A 16757-nucleotide genomic window follows, 5' to 3' on the forward strand; every position below is an offset into this window, starting at 1 on the left:
TGCATCTGATTTGATTATTCCAAGTTATTTAACAGGAGTAATAATATGCAAATAATCTCAGAATAATAAAGAGACATTAATTCAGTTTAGAGTTCAAGTTGATGTTGCAGCCTTTTCACTCTGCATAGGGCTTTGCTAATATAGCTGACCCTTGAAACAACAGGGGTTTGAACTGCATGGTTCCACTTTTATGAAGATATTTTCAATAAATACAGTCAGTTCTTCCAATCTTCAGTTTTGTATCTGTGGATTCAACCAACTGCAATGGTATTTTAGGAATGGTATTCACATTCCCAACTATGGTTTCCCAACCATAGGTTGCCAGCAGTCAGATAAAATATAGGGTATTGACTCCCCAGTTGGTTGTATCTGCCAATGGGAAAAGCTGATTGCAGAGTCCAAAGCTATACCTGAATTTTTTACCGTGCCATGTAGGTGCCCAATGTTATTTAAGGGTCAAATGTACTTTACATAAGAATGCAAACCAGGTCAGTGGCTAAGAGTGTTCTGAAGTGAAAAAGACATTTTGGAGCATGGTGGACATGTTATTGGTGAGGTGACTTGAAGGGATCCTTTTTACAGAGGATTAATGATTTGAAATTTAATTTCATTGGTTATTTTTTCACTACCAATGTCTACTCTCACCTCCAATCCTAAAAAAGTGAGATGTTGAGAAGATACAGTAAAAGATAATTTTAGGCTTGCTTTTAAGGTCAAACTTTAAATGAAGTGCATTCCTCAGGCCTTAGTTTTCTTTGTGTAATTAGTTCATTTAACTATCTACATTTGCATTTTCCTCCAGTCTAGAAATAGGAATTTTGTTGAATAAGCAAAATTCCTTTTTAATCTGCATTTTTAAAAATTTATTTTCCAATATTTAAAAAATTTCATTTATCCACTATTATAGTTAAAATACAGGTAAGATAGAATAAATACTTTAACAATACTATGTTTCATTGTCAAACTTCTTCAGATTATTCCTGGAACTCATGGCAAGAATAAATAAAGAATTCACAGAACCCATTGTATTAGAATTTAGAAATTTTTCAATAGCAGATATTTAATTTGGCTAATGTGTTTAAAAAACTTTAACTTTATGTAATCATTATCACTTGCTAATAGTTTGAGGAGTTTGACATTCCACAAACTTTATTATTGCTTAACAATATTGTGTAACATTTTTGTTTCTTCCAGAAACTTGCAGTTAAGTGAAGAAGATCACTGGATTTACCAGTATGTTTTGGATCAGTATCCTGGAGATCTTTGTGGCAGAAGGACTCTGTATCTTGACATGTTACAAAGATATTTTCCTCACAAATCTAGGCATGCTTTGGTGAGTACTCACAAGTTAAATTGTTTTCATGGTCCATTATTATTAAGTAAAATATAACTTTTTTAATGGTGTTCTAAAATTTAGTTTTTCCTACATTCTAGAAAAGATTAGGATTATAGGTTGAAAGTCTGTCATTTTTCAAGTCTGTACGGTCCATAAGAGTGTGGGTGACCCCTTTGGCAACATTTATTCTTCTGTGCTTACTTGCCCCAGAGGTCTTCACTCTGGCTGTTCTGCTAGTAGTTGACCTCTGGGTGTGTATACAGTCACCTGCCCACCATCAGAGGTTTTTTCATCTCTGCTTCTTGCCTGAAAGTAGAATGCCTGTTCCTTCATCCACAGAGCTGCCACACTTCAGTCCTTCTAGTTATGGGGAAACCAACAACTGCATCGGGGGCTGGTTCTTACCTATATCACCCCCACCACAACCACCCTGCTTGATCTCTTTAAATGAGTCTGAAACACAAATGCTTCAAATTCAGAGTCATGACTAAAATTTACCTGAGAAGGGCCTAAAAAATTACTGTTTCATTCTTTAGAAGACAAGACAAAAAAACAAAAGTTACCATGGCACCAATTAATTTCAAAATAACTCACCTTAAAATATATATGTAAACAAGCACACATAGACTCTTAACTTTTAAATGGGTCATTCTATAAAATGTTATTGTATAATCTGCATTTTTGTAATTAAGTTAAGCAAATGATAACAATACTAACATGTGTATAGAATTTGCCTTATGTCAGTCATGTGTAAACTCCTGTAACATATGTAACAGTAGGTGAGGGAAATGCCATTGTTATACTCATTTTACAGATTTAAAAAAAAAAAACTGAACGAAAGGCCACACAGCTAGTATAACTATCATCTATCCTCTCCCCTAGCCAGCCACCCAATAATTATTTGTTTTAATTCTGACCTATAAACAGAAGATACCTGTTATATAAAAAGTATGTTATATAATAAATAATTCTCTCTAGAATTTTTAAAGTCTTAGTTTATTAAATTAGATTTTTCTTTTTATTCCCTGTTGAATCTAGTTGCTTCTGTGACCAGCTGTCATTTTTATCTTTGTAGACTTTTATATTTGCCTACTATTTACATAATAAGATTTTTACATTTACTTCTTACATTGGGTTGATTAGTATGCATTTCTGCATGATGTATGTTTCCTTTCTTAATGTTTGAGAGGTTTTAAGTATATTTTTGGCTTTTGGGAACAAAGCTAAAAAGTTTACAGAACAGATTTTAGCAGCTGATGTTTGGTTTAAGTGAAACCATAGCCTGTTTCATCATGTACCTCATTAACCAAACTAAATTATTATTTTAGGTAGGACCAACCTTATCCTGCATACTACTTTCTTTTTTTTCACACCGTTTAGAGGTTAAATAATGTATTAAATTCAGAGACATGGCCTCTAGTAGCAAAATAAAGATTATTCAGGTCAGTGACTGAATTTAAGGAGACACACCATTCTATAATGAGCATTTCAAAATCACCTGCAGAGATTTTTTATCTCTATTCCTCTTCCTCCCCTCAAATCTGAGCTCTCTCCTGGTTGGGATTCATGCCAACAGGAGCTGCTGGTACTGATGTGATAATGCCATGTCCCTCAGGAGTGTGGGATGGGAAGGGCTACTGTCATTGCTATAATTACTTCAAGTTTAGACATCTTAACACCAAAATGTTTCAAAGATCAAGGCAAACTGAGTTTTCAGGGTTATTGTAACAATTTTTTATGTTTATTCACACATGTCAAACTGAAGTTGTTAAAATACCAAAACTAATTTAAAGATGGAGTGTTTTTGAAATTATAGATAGGGGAAATAACACTTCTGCCTATACATTCATTGTCATGTAGAAATAGAAGTTACTTTAGGGCCGCCTGGTCTGACTCCATCCTACACAAGGAAATGATGGAGTTGAAACATTAAGCGACTGGTCCTCAGTCACCAGTTAGGCATAGGCTCAGAACTCAGGGACTGGAACCTGGTCCTGGTTGCTATTTAAGATATTTGCCCTCAGTTTTTAAAAATTAGTTGTTATATATTTTATTCATTTTTGGGACAATGACATAAGGCATAGACTCACTTTTGTTATAAGTATAATAAGTGTAATCATAGCCATCTGTTATGTTTTCAGGTTGAACATGAGAAATGCTATCACCAATATGGCTTCACTAGGGAGCAGCGAAGGATCCTAGTATCAAACTGGAATAAGAATAGGAGAGATTTTATACAGAAGGCTGTGCTGATGCTTGCTGAAGCCTGTGCAACTTATGAAATGGAGAATGCACTGGCTAAGGACAGAAAAAAGCAACAGGAACTGTGTGCTGACCTGAAAGCTAAGGTGAGATTCTTTGCAGAAGGCATTTCAGTATTTGCCTGGGTATTCATTTACAAATCCATGTTTCCCTTTTGTTCAAATCCAACTTGAGTTCAGTTTCTCTAAAAAGCCTATTTTGAATAAAATTGTTAGTTTAAATGATATAAAACTGCACTTTTAGGTTAAACTAGTCAACAATCAACTATTTCTTATGGTTCAAGCTGGTTACTATAGTAGGAGGTTAATATTGAAGTCTTGGTTGGGAGATAGCCAACACCAAACCATAAATACTGTACACCAGAGTGAGGTGCTAGGGAAAAGTGCAGAGTGTAATTGTAAAGTACATGTCTGATGTTGTTTCAAAGACTCGTGAGCCTCTCATTCACATTAAAGATATAATAAAGAAGATCAAGTTATGAAGAGGAAAGAGGATCTGTGAAGAGATATGTTGGAAGAGCTTGATGGGCTGTATGTGAGTCCTCAACCAAGTGAAAGGGTGAGAACATGAGGTTTTCTTCCTCTTCAGACCCAGTGAGGGGCATGCATGTTCACTTGGAGAGTTTAGTGGGTAACCCTTGTAATTGGAGGCTTGAGGACTGGTGTCACCAGTCCTCTGATGCTCACAGGGAAATATAGAGGAGCTGCTTCAGTGGCAGAACTGAAAACAAGAGTGGCTGCTGTGTCAGGAAAATGAGACAGGCTGCTGTGTTAGGAGTAACTGCATTCCCCAGACTGGGCACGGGTGCCTGAGTCCGGGAGGCCCCATGTGAATGTGGCCTCTCTGGAAGTGTTGGCAGGGCCATTAGAAAGAAATTGTATCGAGGTATAGCATGCACACGGTAAAGTGCACAAATCTTGATTTATTGATAAATGACAGTGGGAGAATGATGATACAAGAAATTTTATTTTCTTGATAAAAGAAAATAACCTGGTAAATGTTACACTATAGCAATTAATAGCACATAAAAACAAATGTCCCTATTTTAAAACACTAGAGAAAAATGCCTACTCTTCATTTTTTGTTGTTGTTGTTGCTATTTTAACAAAAAGATATTTCTTTTGCCATTACATAAAGCTGGGTGGTCCTAAAAGGAATAGAAGCTGCATCAGGTATGATCTGCCATGGCCTACAGTGCCAATGGATGTTTTTTTCTCCATCTGTGGCAGATAAAAAGCACACAGTGGTCAGGGCCAAGACATGTCCTTATATACTCCTCACCTGTTAATAGTCATTCTACACGTATTGTCATTAGCCCTTGAGCTGTGCTGTAGGTGATATTTTCTTTTTATTGTATTGCTTTGAGGTAAACATAAATGCAGTAAAGTACAGAGAACTTAAATGTACTGTTGAATGTTTTACAAGTATATATTACCCCATGGAAATACTTTTGAGATCATGGAACAGAATATTTCCTGCAGGTCAGAAAGCTCCTCATGCCTCTTTTTAGTACATACTACCCCCACTCATAACTACTATTCTGAAGTTCATCATCATAAATTAGTGTTGCTTACTCATGAATTTCATATAAATCAAATCATACGGTGTATATTCTTTTTTGTACTTCTTTTGCTCATCACATCTATAAATTTCACCTTTGTTGCATGTTCTAATTATTTGACTTTTTTTTTTTACTTGGTAGTATTGCACTGTATACATATACCACAATCTTTATGTTCTTTTGTAATGAAAACTTACATTATTTCCAGGTTTTTGTTATAATTGCAACAGTGTTATATACATTCTCAAACACCTCTTATGGTGGAGATATGCACTCATTTCTTTCTTTTTTAATTTACTTTTATTTCTTTTTATTCTTCAATTGCAGTTTACATTAATATTTTTTTGTATTAGTTTTAGGTGTACAGCATAGTGGTTAGGTAATTGTATACTTGATAAAGTTTTCCTCCTGATATTTCCAATATCCTCCTGGTACCATATATAGTTATTACAATATTATTGACTATACTCCCTAGTTTGTACTTTACAACCTTGTATTTTGTAACTACCAATCTGTACTCCTTAATACTTTCACCTCTTTTACCTAGTACCCCACTTTCCCCTCTGGCAACTATCATTCTGTTAGATACACTTTGCCTCCTTGCACAATCAAAAGAAGGATAATAACAATTTAAAAAGAAAAAAATAAGCAGAACTGCCATAAAATTGAACTGTATGTAAATCAGACAAACAAGGAGTTAAAGAAGAAACATTCATTCAGACTGGTAAGGGGGGAGGAGATGGGCAACCAGGGCAGAGAGGACATTCAGCAAGGTGGTGGCTGGAGGACCTGGTGGGTGAAGCGACAGCTCATAAACCGAAATAGGCAAGGCAGTGGCTGGCAGACCTATGGTCTCACATTTGTATGAGAATAACTGGGAGAAACAACTGGGGAGTAAGACAGACCACACAACCCAAGTTTCCAGTGGGGGGAAATAAAGCTCAAAACCTCTGGCAATTAAAAACCTGTGAGGATTGAGGCAGCAGGAGAAACTCCCAGCCTCACAGGAGAGTTCATTGGAGAGACCCACAGGGTTCAAGAATGTACACAAACCCACCCACCTAGCAATCGGCACCAGAAGGGCCCAACTTGCATGTGGGTCACAGAGGAAGTGACTGAAAGCCAGCAGAGAGCCAAGCAAGCAACATTGTTTCCTCTTGGAACCCTCTCCAGCTACAGCTCCACAATGCAGCAAAGGGGGTTCCCCCACCTTGGCAAATACATAAGGCTCCAATCCTTACAATATAACAGCTGTGCCGAGACAGAAAATATGGCCCAAATGAAAGAAGTGGTCAAAGCTCCAGAAATAGAACTAAGTGACAAAGAGACAGCCAAACTATCAGATACAGAGTTGAAAACACTGGTAATCAGGATGCTCACAGAAATGGTTGAGTATGGTCACAAAATGGAGGAAAAGTGGAGGCTATGCAAAGTGAAATAAAGGAAAATGTACAGGGATCCATCAGTGAATGGAAGGAAACTGGGACTCAAATCAACAGTTTGCAGCAGAAGGAAGAAATAAACATTCAACGACAACAGAATGAAGAAACAAGAATTCAGAAAAATGAGGAGAGGCTTAGGAACCTTCAGGACAACTTTCAGTGTTGCAACATCTGAATCATAGGGGTGCCAGAAGGAGAAAAGGAAGGAACAAGAAATTGAAAACTTATTTGAAAAAAAATAATGCAGGCTAACTTCCCCAAACTGGCAAAGGAAATTGATTTCCAGGAAGTGTAGGAAGTCCAGGATACTCCAAGGATCCCAAAGAAATTGGACCAAGAAAGTAGATACCAAGACACATCATAATAACATTACCCAAGATGAGAGATAAGGGGAGAATCTTAAAAGCAGCAGAGAAAAAGAGATAGTTACCTACAAAGGGGTTCCCATAAGACTATCAGCTGATTTCTCCAAAGAAACTTTGCAGGCAAGAAGGGGCTGGAAAGAAGTGTTCTAAGTCATGAAAGGCAAGGACCTACATCCAAGATTGTTCTATCCAGCAAAGCTATCATTTAGAATGGAAGGGCAGATAAAGTGCTTCTCAGATAAGGTCAAGTTAAAGGAGTTCATTATCACCAAGCCCTTATTATATGAAATGTTAAAGGGACTTATCTAAGAAAAAGATCAAAATCTGTGAACAGTAAAATGACAACAAACTCACAACTATCAACAACCGAACCTAAAAAAAAAACCCACAAAAACAAACTAAGCAAACAACTATAACAGGAACAGAATCACAAAAATGGAGATCACATGGAGGGGTAACAACAGGGAGGGGAGGGGAGAAATGGGGGCAAAGTACAGGGAATAAGAAGTATAAATATTAGGTACGGGGGAGGTTAAGAATAGTATAGGAAATGTAGAAGCCAAAGAACTTCTATGTATAACCAATGGACATGAACTAAAGTGGGGCAATGATGGTGGGAAGGCAGGTGCAGTACAGAGGGGAATAAAGGGGGGTGAAATGGGACAGCCATAATAGCATAATCAATAAATGTATTTTTTTAAAAAAACTGAAAAAAAAGTCAGATTATACTGCCTATGTTTTCTTCTATGACTTTTATGGTATCAATTTTTTTAAAAGATTTTATTTATTTAATTTTAGAGAGAGGGGGAGGGAAAGAAGGAGAAAGAGAGGGAGAAAAACATCAGTGTGTAGTTGTTTCTCTCTTACCTCCTTCTGGGGATGTGGTCCACAATACAGGTATTTGTCTTTGACTGGGAATCAAAATGGCGACCCTTTTTTGCGCAGGCCAGCATGCAATCTACTGAGCTACACCAGCTAGGGCTACAGTGTCGATTTTTACATTTGAGTCTTCGTCTTCAGTTTATTTTTGTATATGGTGTCAGAAAGTGTTCCAGTTTCTTTCTTTTTTTGCACGTTATCACTCCAATTTTCCCAACACTATTTATTGAATAGACTAGTATCTTTACCCCATTGTGTATTTTTGACTTCTGTGTCAAATATTAACTGGCCATATAGATGTGGGTTTACTTTGGGCTCACTATTCTGTTCCATTGATCTATGTCTGTTTTTATGTCAGTACCATGCTGTTTCAATTACTATGGCCATGTGGTATAGTTTGATATCAAGTAGTGTGATACCTCCAACTTAGTTCTTCTTTTTCAATATTGCTGAGGTTATTTTAAGTCCTTTGTGGTTCTATATAAATCTTTGGATTTATCTGTTCTAGCTCATGAAATATGCCATTGGTATTTTGATAGGAATTATGTTGGACCTGTAGATTGTTTTGGGGAGTATAGGCATTTTAATGATGTTAATTATTCCTGTCCATAAGAATGGTTTATTCTTCCATTTATTTGCATTTTCTTTTTTCAGTATAATTTTCTGACTACAGGTCTTTTACCTTTTTAGTTAAATTTTATTTCTTAGTATTTTTTGATGCAGTTTTAAGTGGGTTGTTTTTTTTTTTTAGTTTTCCTTTCTGATAGTTCATTATTAGTGTATAAAAATTCAACCACTTTCTTTTTCTTTTATCATTGTTCAAGGTACAATTGTCTCCATTTTCACCTCCCCAATGTAATCATACAATATGTGACATTTTGAGTCTGGCTTTTTAAATTCAGTATAATGCGTTTGAGTTCAAGCCATGTTATAACATGTATTAATAGTTTTTTTTTTAATCCTGAGTAGTATTCCATGATATGGTTTATCATTGTTTATCCATTCACCAGCTGTTTCCAGTTTTTGGCTACTTGTATCACAGTATTTTGTTCATGGTAGGGCTAGGTCTTAGGCTTTTCCTGTGAGCCTGGGCCTCAGGGAGCAACTTGCCATTATTATTATTCCTTTCTCTACAGTAGATTCTCACTAGACACTTGCCAGACTGGTAGAGGAAGAAGCATTCTGCCTTTCTGGTCCAGCCTCAGTCTCAGTCAGGCTGGACTTATGTTCCTGGGCCTTGGGGCTACAACCTACTCAGTGACCCTGTCCTCTTTAAGGCAGACAAACCCTGGCTTGTGTCTGGGTGGTACCTGTGTAGGAGAGAGCTTCCTGCCCCTTTCCCAGGGGAGGAGAATTTTAGCTGCAATCTTTTCTGCTTCTACAGTGGCCTTGTCTTTTCCAGGTGTTCTTCCTTAGGTAAGCCAGTTCTCACATTGCTTCTCTTCTTGGAACCATCTCTTTTTCTTTAAATCTCATGTTATTTCACTGCCCTGTGCCTTCTGCTCTCTGATGGATTAAAAAAAAATTCTGATGTTCTAGGTTATTTCACTTTTCCTTATAGTTAATGTGGGAGCAACATTTTCCTGCTGGAATGTCGTAATGATATTGGACCTATCAATCTTTTATGTTCTCTATTTAAGAAATCATTGGCTAGTGGTATGGGCTCATTTTCAAAGGCACCCTGCCTGACATTTTTCTGTACATCAGGCTTCCTGCCAGAGTTGAGGAAAACCCCAAAACAGTGCAGTGGAAGTACAATAAATGGGAACCTGATAGGTGAAAGAGAATGAGTCAGTCAGAAGAAAATGTGTATGACCAACATCAGGGGAATTTTTCCACAAACAGTTCAGCTCACAATCATGGCAACAAAACTAGCAGGAGGGCGAGAGTCAGCAATTAACCAGCTGCCAGGTTTGCCTGGGACAGAGTCAGTGACGAGTATGATGAGAACTCTACTGTCCTTTCCTTGACCTCTCCTCACCTTTTCCCTCCCATCTGTGGACTGAAGATCTAAAATATACAGAATGAAAGGAGATGTATGTTGTAAATAAAGAGGGAAGAGTTGATTAATCTTGGAACTGGACAATTTAATTTTGAATCAAGAATATTTGTGTGACTTCAAGTGACTCAGGTATTCTGAAACCCAAGAGGGAGTCATGGGTTTGGTCAGTAGTTTTCATCCAGTGACAGGAGAAACACCTGAATGGACAATAAAAATAATGCTGTGTTTTGAGTATCTCCCACACATGGTGCTATTCAGTGTACTGGGCATAGTCTATGGAGTATCCTCTGCATTGCAGGCCTTCTAATAGGTACATATTTTCTGATATTACTGTCAATGGCAAATCTAAGTTAAAATGCTCAGGGGTCTCTGCAGAGCACCCACCCACCAAAATCAGGGGCTTGGATCCAGGAGGCAATACAATATGGAGTCTCCTTAAGACCTCCTCAAGACCGGTGAGCAAATATCTCTGAATTTTTGGAGAGGAAGCCTCCAAGGATTAAATGTAGGCAGAGACTGGAGAAATTAGGACATAAATTAAACTACTAAAATGGATTTTATTTCCCATAGAGATAGTGTTATCATTGGGGTTTTTGTTCCTGATCTAGGACTGTGGTGCAAGAACTTATATCTAGGACCAAAAAATATCATAAAAGAGAAAGGGTAACCCTATCAGTTCCAATAGTAATTTAAAAGTATGCTCATGATCATTTTTTGCCTGGAAGGAAACTTGGAGATTTATCCCTCTCCTACATTTCACAAGTCTGAAAGCCGAGTCCTGAAAGATAAAGTGACTTGCCTAAGGTTCATGCCAGCTCATTTGACTTGCAATTCAATATTGTCTCAGCCCTACAAAGCTTTGCATACAAGAATCTTACAGAATAATAGGAGATATTTATTATACTGGGAGCTCCAATGTGCTATAAAATAGAACCACAGAATGTGAAAAAAATATCACTTCATTATATCATAAATTTGACCTTTCTAAAATTAACATGCTAACTATAATAAACATTAATTAAACATTTAACCATAATTTTGTTTTAGTCTTAGAATTTAAAAGGGCTTCTGGGGTTGACTTAAATTATTTGTTTCTTTTAAGAATAGGGTTAAAAGAATTTAACAGTTGCTATAGCAAATAGAGACTCTTAGGCTTCTCACCAGAGGCGTAAGGAAATCGGGGAAGTAGAACTCTCATTTTTTTCCCACAGAGCCTGCTTTTTGAACCCCTAAGCTTTCTCAGACCATCATCCCCTTCCCAGCATCCAGCCCAGACCACTCTATTAGTTGTGTGCTTATTCCTTTAGCAGCCATCTCCACACCATGGCTGGGGAACCTCATTCCCAGATCTGTCTCACAGGTGACGTTGTCTGCATGCATGCTGGGTGGCCAGGTGTGCTAAGGAAGAGTCAGCCTCATCTGGACTCTCAATGCCACATGAGAGGTCTTAGCACTGTCTTTAGTTTGCCAATTCTTCCCATTCTTATGACTATGTGAAAGGTCCCCGCTCTTTACAAGACTCTTGCATAACATCATACACCTGTCCCACCAAACTCCCAGGAGACAACCCACCTCCTACTTTATCAATAAAAAGAAGTCATGGAGGTGTGAAATTGAGTCCTAATTCTTGCCTCCCCACTCTATGGTTTTCTGTCTCCTGCTAGACTTCTGCCTTCCTCCTGATGCAGGATATGATGCTCTCTTCATGTTCATGTCCAGTCCTTCCCCCTAATGGTTGGGATTCTGATCTATATAAACATTTTGGAAACTTTGTTTTAATGAATATCCCCCTTTCTTATCTTTTTTTTTCTCTTACTCTCTGGGGTTTTTCTCTCAGCTTATAAATATGGTTAAGTCTATCTTATTCAAATCAAATATTCTCTTGACCGCATGTCATCCTCCAGCTCCAGGACAGTCCATAATCTCTTTCCTTTTGATTGAAATCAACCTTTTGAAAGAATAATCTATATTATTCAGGACCTTGGACCCCTTCATGCTTCCACAACCCTCCCCTCTTCCATAGTCACCAGTGTCCTCTGAGTTAAATAATCCAGTCTTCCATCCTGATTCAGTGGCCCTCTCTGCTTTGCTTCTCACTTTTGATCACTTGCTCTTTGACATTCTTCACTCTGTTAGCTTCTAAAGAAATAATTCACTTTACCATATCTTAAGGTGATTCTTAGTTTGTCTGTGTATTTGTCATTTCTCCTAAAACCCTGGTTGTTCTTGCTCTTTGCTCCTCTCTCCCTACTTCATTAGCTCCCAAACCCCCTTATGATTTTATCTGGCCATTTACCAATTTAGAACATTTTATTGCTTAATTATCTACTCCCTTTTTCCTGTCAATGGGCCCTGGAACATTGTTCCTGAACTATTGAAGCAGTCTTCTAATAACTATATTTCACATCTTTCCCTTAAACTGCAGGCAGAATGCTTTACCTAAAATGTAATTTGGGTTATTTCAGCCCTTCATGACAACTCTTCAGTGGTACCACTTTGCTTATAATAATGGCCAACCTTCCTAGCATGGCTTTCCAGGTCCTAATAACATGGACCCCAGCTCCCTTTCCAACCTTCTTTCTTGACACATTCCACCTCAGACTTTACAATTTAGAAATACCAAACTCCTTATAATCTACTCTCCCCCTCCTTTTGTACAATATTTTCTTTCCTGACTCTGTACCTTTGCTCATGCTATTATTGGCTTTGCCTAGAATTCCTCTCCTACCTTCCTTTGTCTGGCTAAGTCCCACTTATCTTCAAGATTGAGCTCAAATGTCCACTATAGGAGAAATTCCTTGAGTTATTGGCTAGAGTCAATTTAATTTTGGTGCTCCTTGACCCCTTGTACATAACCTTGACTTGCCAGTGATTATAGCATACTAAAAAATCTATATCCCTTGCACAACTGCAATGAGGAACCCCATCTTATACATCTTGATATAACATATACCCCCTCTGACTTCTGTATTCCCTCACACCCTTCTCCTAAAATAACAGATTTTTCAGTGCTTGAAACACAGTGGGTGCTCAGTAATTGTTGTTGAAATAAAGTATGTAGTAAGTCTAAGGCACTTCCCCCCTTTTTACAATACCTCCTGATATAGTACTATTTTCATTACCTTCTTTTTACCTTATTTATGAGGAAGCTTATTGTAGAAACAAGTATGTGGGTGTGCAAAGTCATTAAGAAGTGAATTACCCCCCCAAAAGAACTTAATTAAATGTCTTAGTTGTCAACAATGAATATGCTAAAATGTTACATGTGGTTTTAAAAATAAAACCTGGTAATCTAAAGCTGAGGTACATTTCAGGCATGAACAAAGTTACAGGCACTTGGTTTTCTTCTTCAGTTCATCTTGCTTTTGTGCTTCTTATCTCCATCTGTAGCTAATTGTGTGTCCTAGCCAAGAAGCCACAGTTGTTACAAAAAGTAGAAGGTACCTTTTTGAAAAATTATCTTTTGAACAACCTTTTCACACTTTGGTAGTTTCTCATAGCATCAACTCCTTCTATAACCTCCCTTTTCCACAGATTTCAGTCTCCTTGAGTGTTGGGGAATAGACTTAGACTTAGGTTTTACAGATCAGGTGGCAAATTGTACTTTAATTCAAAATAGAGGGTTTTTTTTCCCAGTTCCAGTTCAAGTAATAATGAATAACTGGTATCATGGTAAACAACTATAAAAAATGAACAAAATGTTTTTTTAAAAAAACTGTAGGCATTGGACAACCAGTGATGGATAATATCACTGAAATAAGAAAAGCTTCAAGGGCGAGCCCTAATTCATTTTGGATTTCTTCCTTATGTCATTTTTCAGTATAGGGTGGGAAGAAATATAACCCAAGTGGAAAATTAATAGGTGAAACTTAATAGGTGAAGGGACCAGAGATTGGAGTTTGGGATGTAAAAGTAGCTGGAATTTGGGGTTAGGGTACCAGAGATGAGTAAACAGCAGATAAAGAGCCTCTAAAATGCATATAAAAATACCTCATGAGTGAGTTCTTTGTGACTTATAAGCTCTGAATGCACAGGGTGAGATGCAAAAAGGCCAATAGAGAACAACTACTGGAAGAATGGGGATTTAGTAGAGATTTCAGAGGTCACACATTTTCAGAGGTATGGGTAGTGGAGATCTAGCCCAGATAAAGTGTAGATATCTAGGGGAATACTCTAGACATTCAGTTTAAACTATGAAATGATCTTGCCTTAGGGGTATGGGCTGCACTCAAAGATTATGGACAAAACTGAAACAGATATAGCCTACACAAGTAAAAAATAAAGCATGAACAAGACCTAGATTTTCTTAGAAGGCAACTAGATAGGCAATTAAATAATTGCTTTTAAACTAAAGACTCAACACTGTTTAGAGAAACATAAGATAATCTAGAACCTTTTTGATAGATCCTTCACAATGTCCAATGCACAATAAAAATTACGAAAAATTCAAAGAAACAGGAAAAAATGATTCATAGATAGGCAAGAAACAAAACAAACTTAAAAATAATCTAGATATTGTAGCCGAAGAGACAAAAACTTCAAAATAACTATGGTTAATTATTAAAGAAAACGGAAGAAAAGATGACAAAGTGGATGAAAATTTTCAGCATTTTAGTGGAGAATTACAATATATATATAAATAAATCAAATGGACATTTTAAAAATGCAAAATATAATACCTGACATTTTTAAGAAGTCATTCAATAAGCTTTAAAAGCTGACTAGACTTCACACCAAGATGGAGGCATAGGTAGATGTACTTTGCCTCTTCACACAACTAAAAGAAGGACAACAAATTTAAAAATGAAAAGTAACCACAACTGCCAGAAAATCGAACCGTGTGGAAGTCCAACAACCAAGGAGTTAAAGAAAAAGCATTCACTGAGACAGGAAGCTGGGGCAGAGAGGACACATGGCAAGGTGGCAGCTGTGGACCACACAGTCCCACATTTGCATGTGGATAATCCCAGAGGAACTGGGGAGTGAGATAGACCACACAACCCAGGATCCAACCATGGGAAAGGAAAGCCTCAAAACCTCTGGTTATACAAACCTTTGGGGGTTGCTACAGGAGAAGAGACTCCCAGCCTCACAGGAGAGTTCATTGGAGAGACCCACAGGGTCCAACAATGTACACAAACCCACCCACCTAGCATTCAGCACCAGAAGGGCCCAACTTGCTTGTGGGTCACAGGGGAAGTGACTGAAAGCCAGCAGAGAGCCAAGCAAGCAGCATTGTTTCCTCTTGGAACCCTCTCCAGCTACAGCTCCACAATGCAGCAAAGGGGGTTCCCCCACCTTGGCAAATACATAAGGCTCCAATCCTTACAATATAACAGCTGTGCCGAGACAGAAAATATGGCCCAAATGAAAGAAGTGGTCAAAGCTCCAGAAATAGAACTAAGTGACAAAGAGACAGCCAAACTATCAGATACAGAGTTGAAAACACTGGTAATCAGGATGCTCACAGAAATGGTTGAGTATGGTCACAAAATGGAGGAAAAGTGGAGGCTATGCAAAGTGAAATAAAGGAAAATGTACAGGGATCCATCAGTGAATGGAAGGAAACTGGGACTCAAATCAACAGTTTGCAGCAGAAGGAAGAAATAAACATTCAACGACAACAGAATGAAGAAACAAGAATTCAGAAAAATGAGGAGAGGCTTAGGAACCTTCAGGACAACTTTCAGTGTTGCAACATCTGAATCATAGGGGTGCCAGAAGGAGAAAAGGAAGGAACAAGAAATTGAAAACTTATTTGAAAAAAAATAATGCAGGCTAACTTCCCCAAACTGGCAAAGGAAATTGATTTCCAGGAAGTGTAGGAAGTCCAGGATACTCCAAGGATCCCAAAGAAATTGGACCAAGAAAGTAGATACCAAGACACATCATAATAACATTACCCAAGATGAGAGATAAGGGGAGAATCTTAAAAGCAGCAGAGAAAAAGAGATAGTTACCTACAAAGGGGTTCCCATAAGACTATCAGCTGATTTCTCCAAAGAAACTTTGCAGGCAAGAAGGGGCTGGAAAGAAGTGTTCTAAGTCATAAAAGGCAAGGACCTACATCCAAGATTGTTCTATCCAGCAAAGCTATCATTTAGAATGGAAGGGCAGATAAAGTGCTTCCCAGTTAAGGTCAAGTTAAAGGAGTTCATCATCACCAAGCCCTTATTATATGAAATGTTAAGGGGACTTATCTAAGAAAAAGAAGATGATCAAAAGCTGTAAACAGTAAAATGACAACAAACTCACAACTATCAATAAGTGAACGTAAAACAAAAAGAAAAACAAACTAAGCAAACAATAGAATGGAATCGCAGAAATGAAGATCTCGTGGAAGGTTATCAACAGGGAGTGGAAGAGGGTAGAATGGGGGGAAAGATACAGGGAATAAGAAGCATGAATGGTAGGTACAAAATAGGGGGAGATTCAAAATAGCATGGGAAATAGAGAAGCCAAAGAACTTATATGTACGACCCGTGGACATGAACTAAGGGAAGGGATTGCTCATGGGAGGGGGGCAGTGTGCAAGGCAGAGGGGAATAATGGATAGGAAGAAAATGGGATAACTCTAATAGCATAATCAATAAAATATACTTTAAAGAAATCTGACTAGATGTGGTAGAAAACATGATTATTGAACTTGAAGATATGTTAAGAAGATATACTCAAATCCAAGTACATGCAGAGAAAATTTTTTAAAAATGTAAAACAGAATAGAGTTTAGAGTATGAGAGATAGGGAACATAGCAAAAAAGATCATATGTATATCTTTAATTACATATATATTTATAATTATCTTTATATATTATCTTTATATATTTATAATTATATATTTATATAATATATTATCTTTAATTATGTATATTTATAATTATGTCTATATCTGTGTATTATATATATCTTT

The 16757-nt window shown here is 37.3% G+C and overlaps 1 protein-coding gene across 2 annotated transcripts in view; it reads left to right on the forward strand.

Moving 5' to 3' along the window:
* Positions 1–16757, forward strand: part of CCDC148 (coiled-coil domain containing 148) — a 239061-nt gene that overhangs the window by 109001 nt on the left and 113303 nt on the right. For both annotated transcript variants that reach the window (XM_028509630.2, XM_036023448.1), the window contains 2 exons: positions 1195–1333; positions 3478–3684. In XM_028509630.2, coding sequence (XP_028365431.1) covers positions 1195–1333; positions 3478–3684 — 346 coding nt within the window. The remainder of the gene's footprint in view (positions 1–1194; positions 1334–3477; positions 3685–16757) is intronic.

The sequence above is a fragment of the Phyllostomus discolor genome, chromosome 4 (genome assembly GCF_004126475.2).
Source record: "Phyllostomus discolor isolate MPI-MPIP mPhyDis1 chromosome 4, mPhyDis1.pri.v3, whole genome shotgun sequence".
Classification (NCBI taxonomy): Eukaryota; Metazoa; Chordata; class Mammalia; order Chiroptera; family Phyllostomidae; genus Phyllostomus; species Phyllostomus discolor.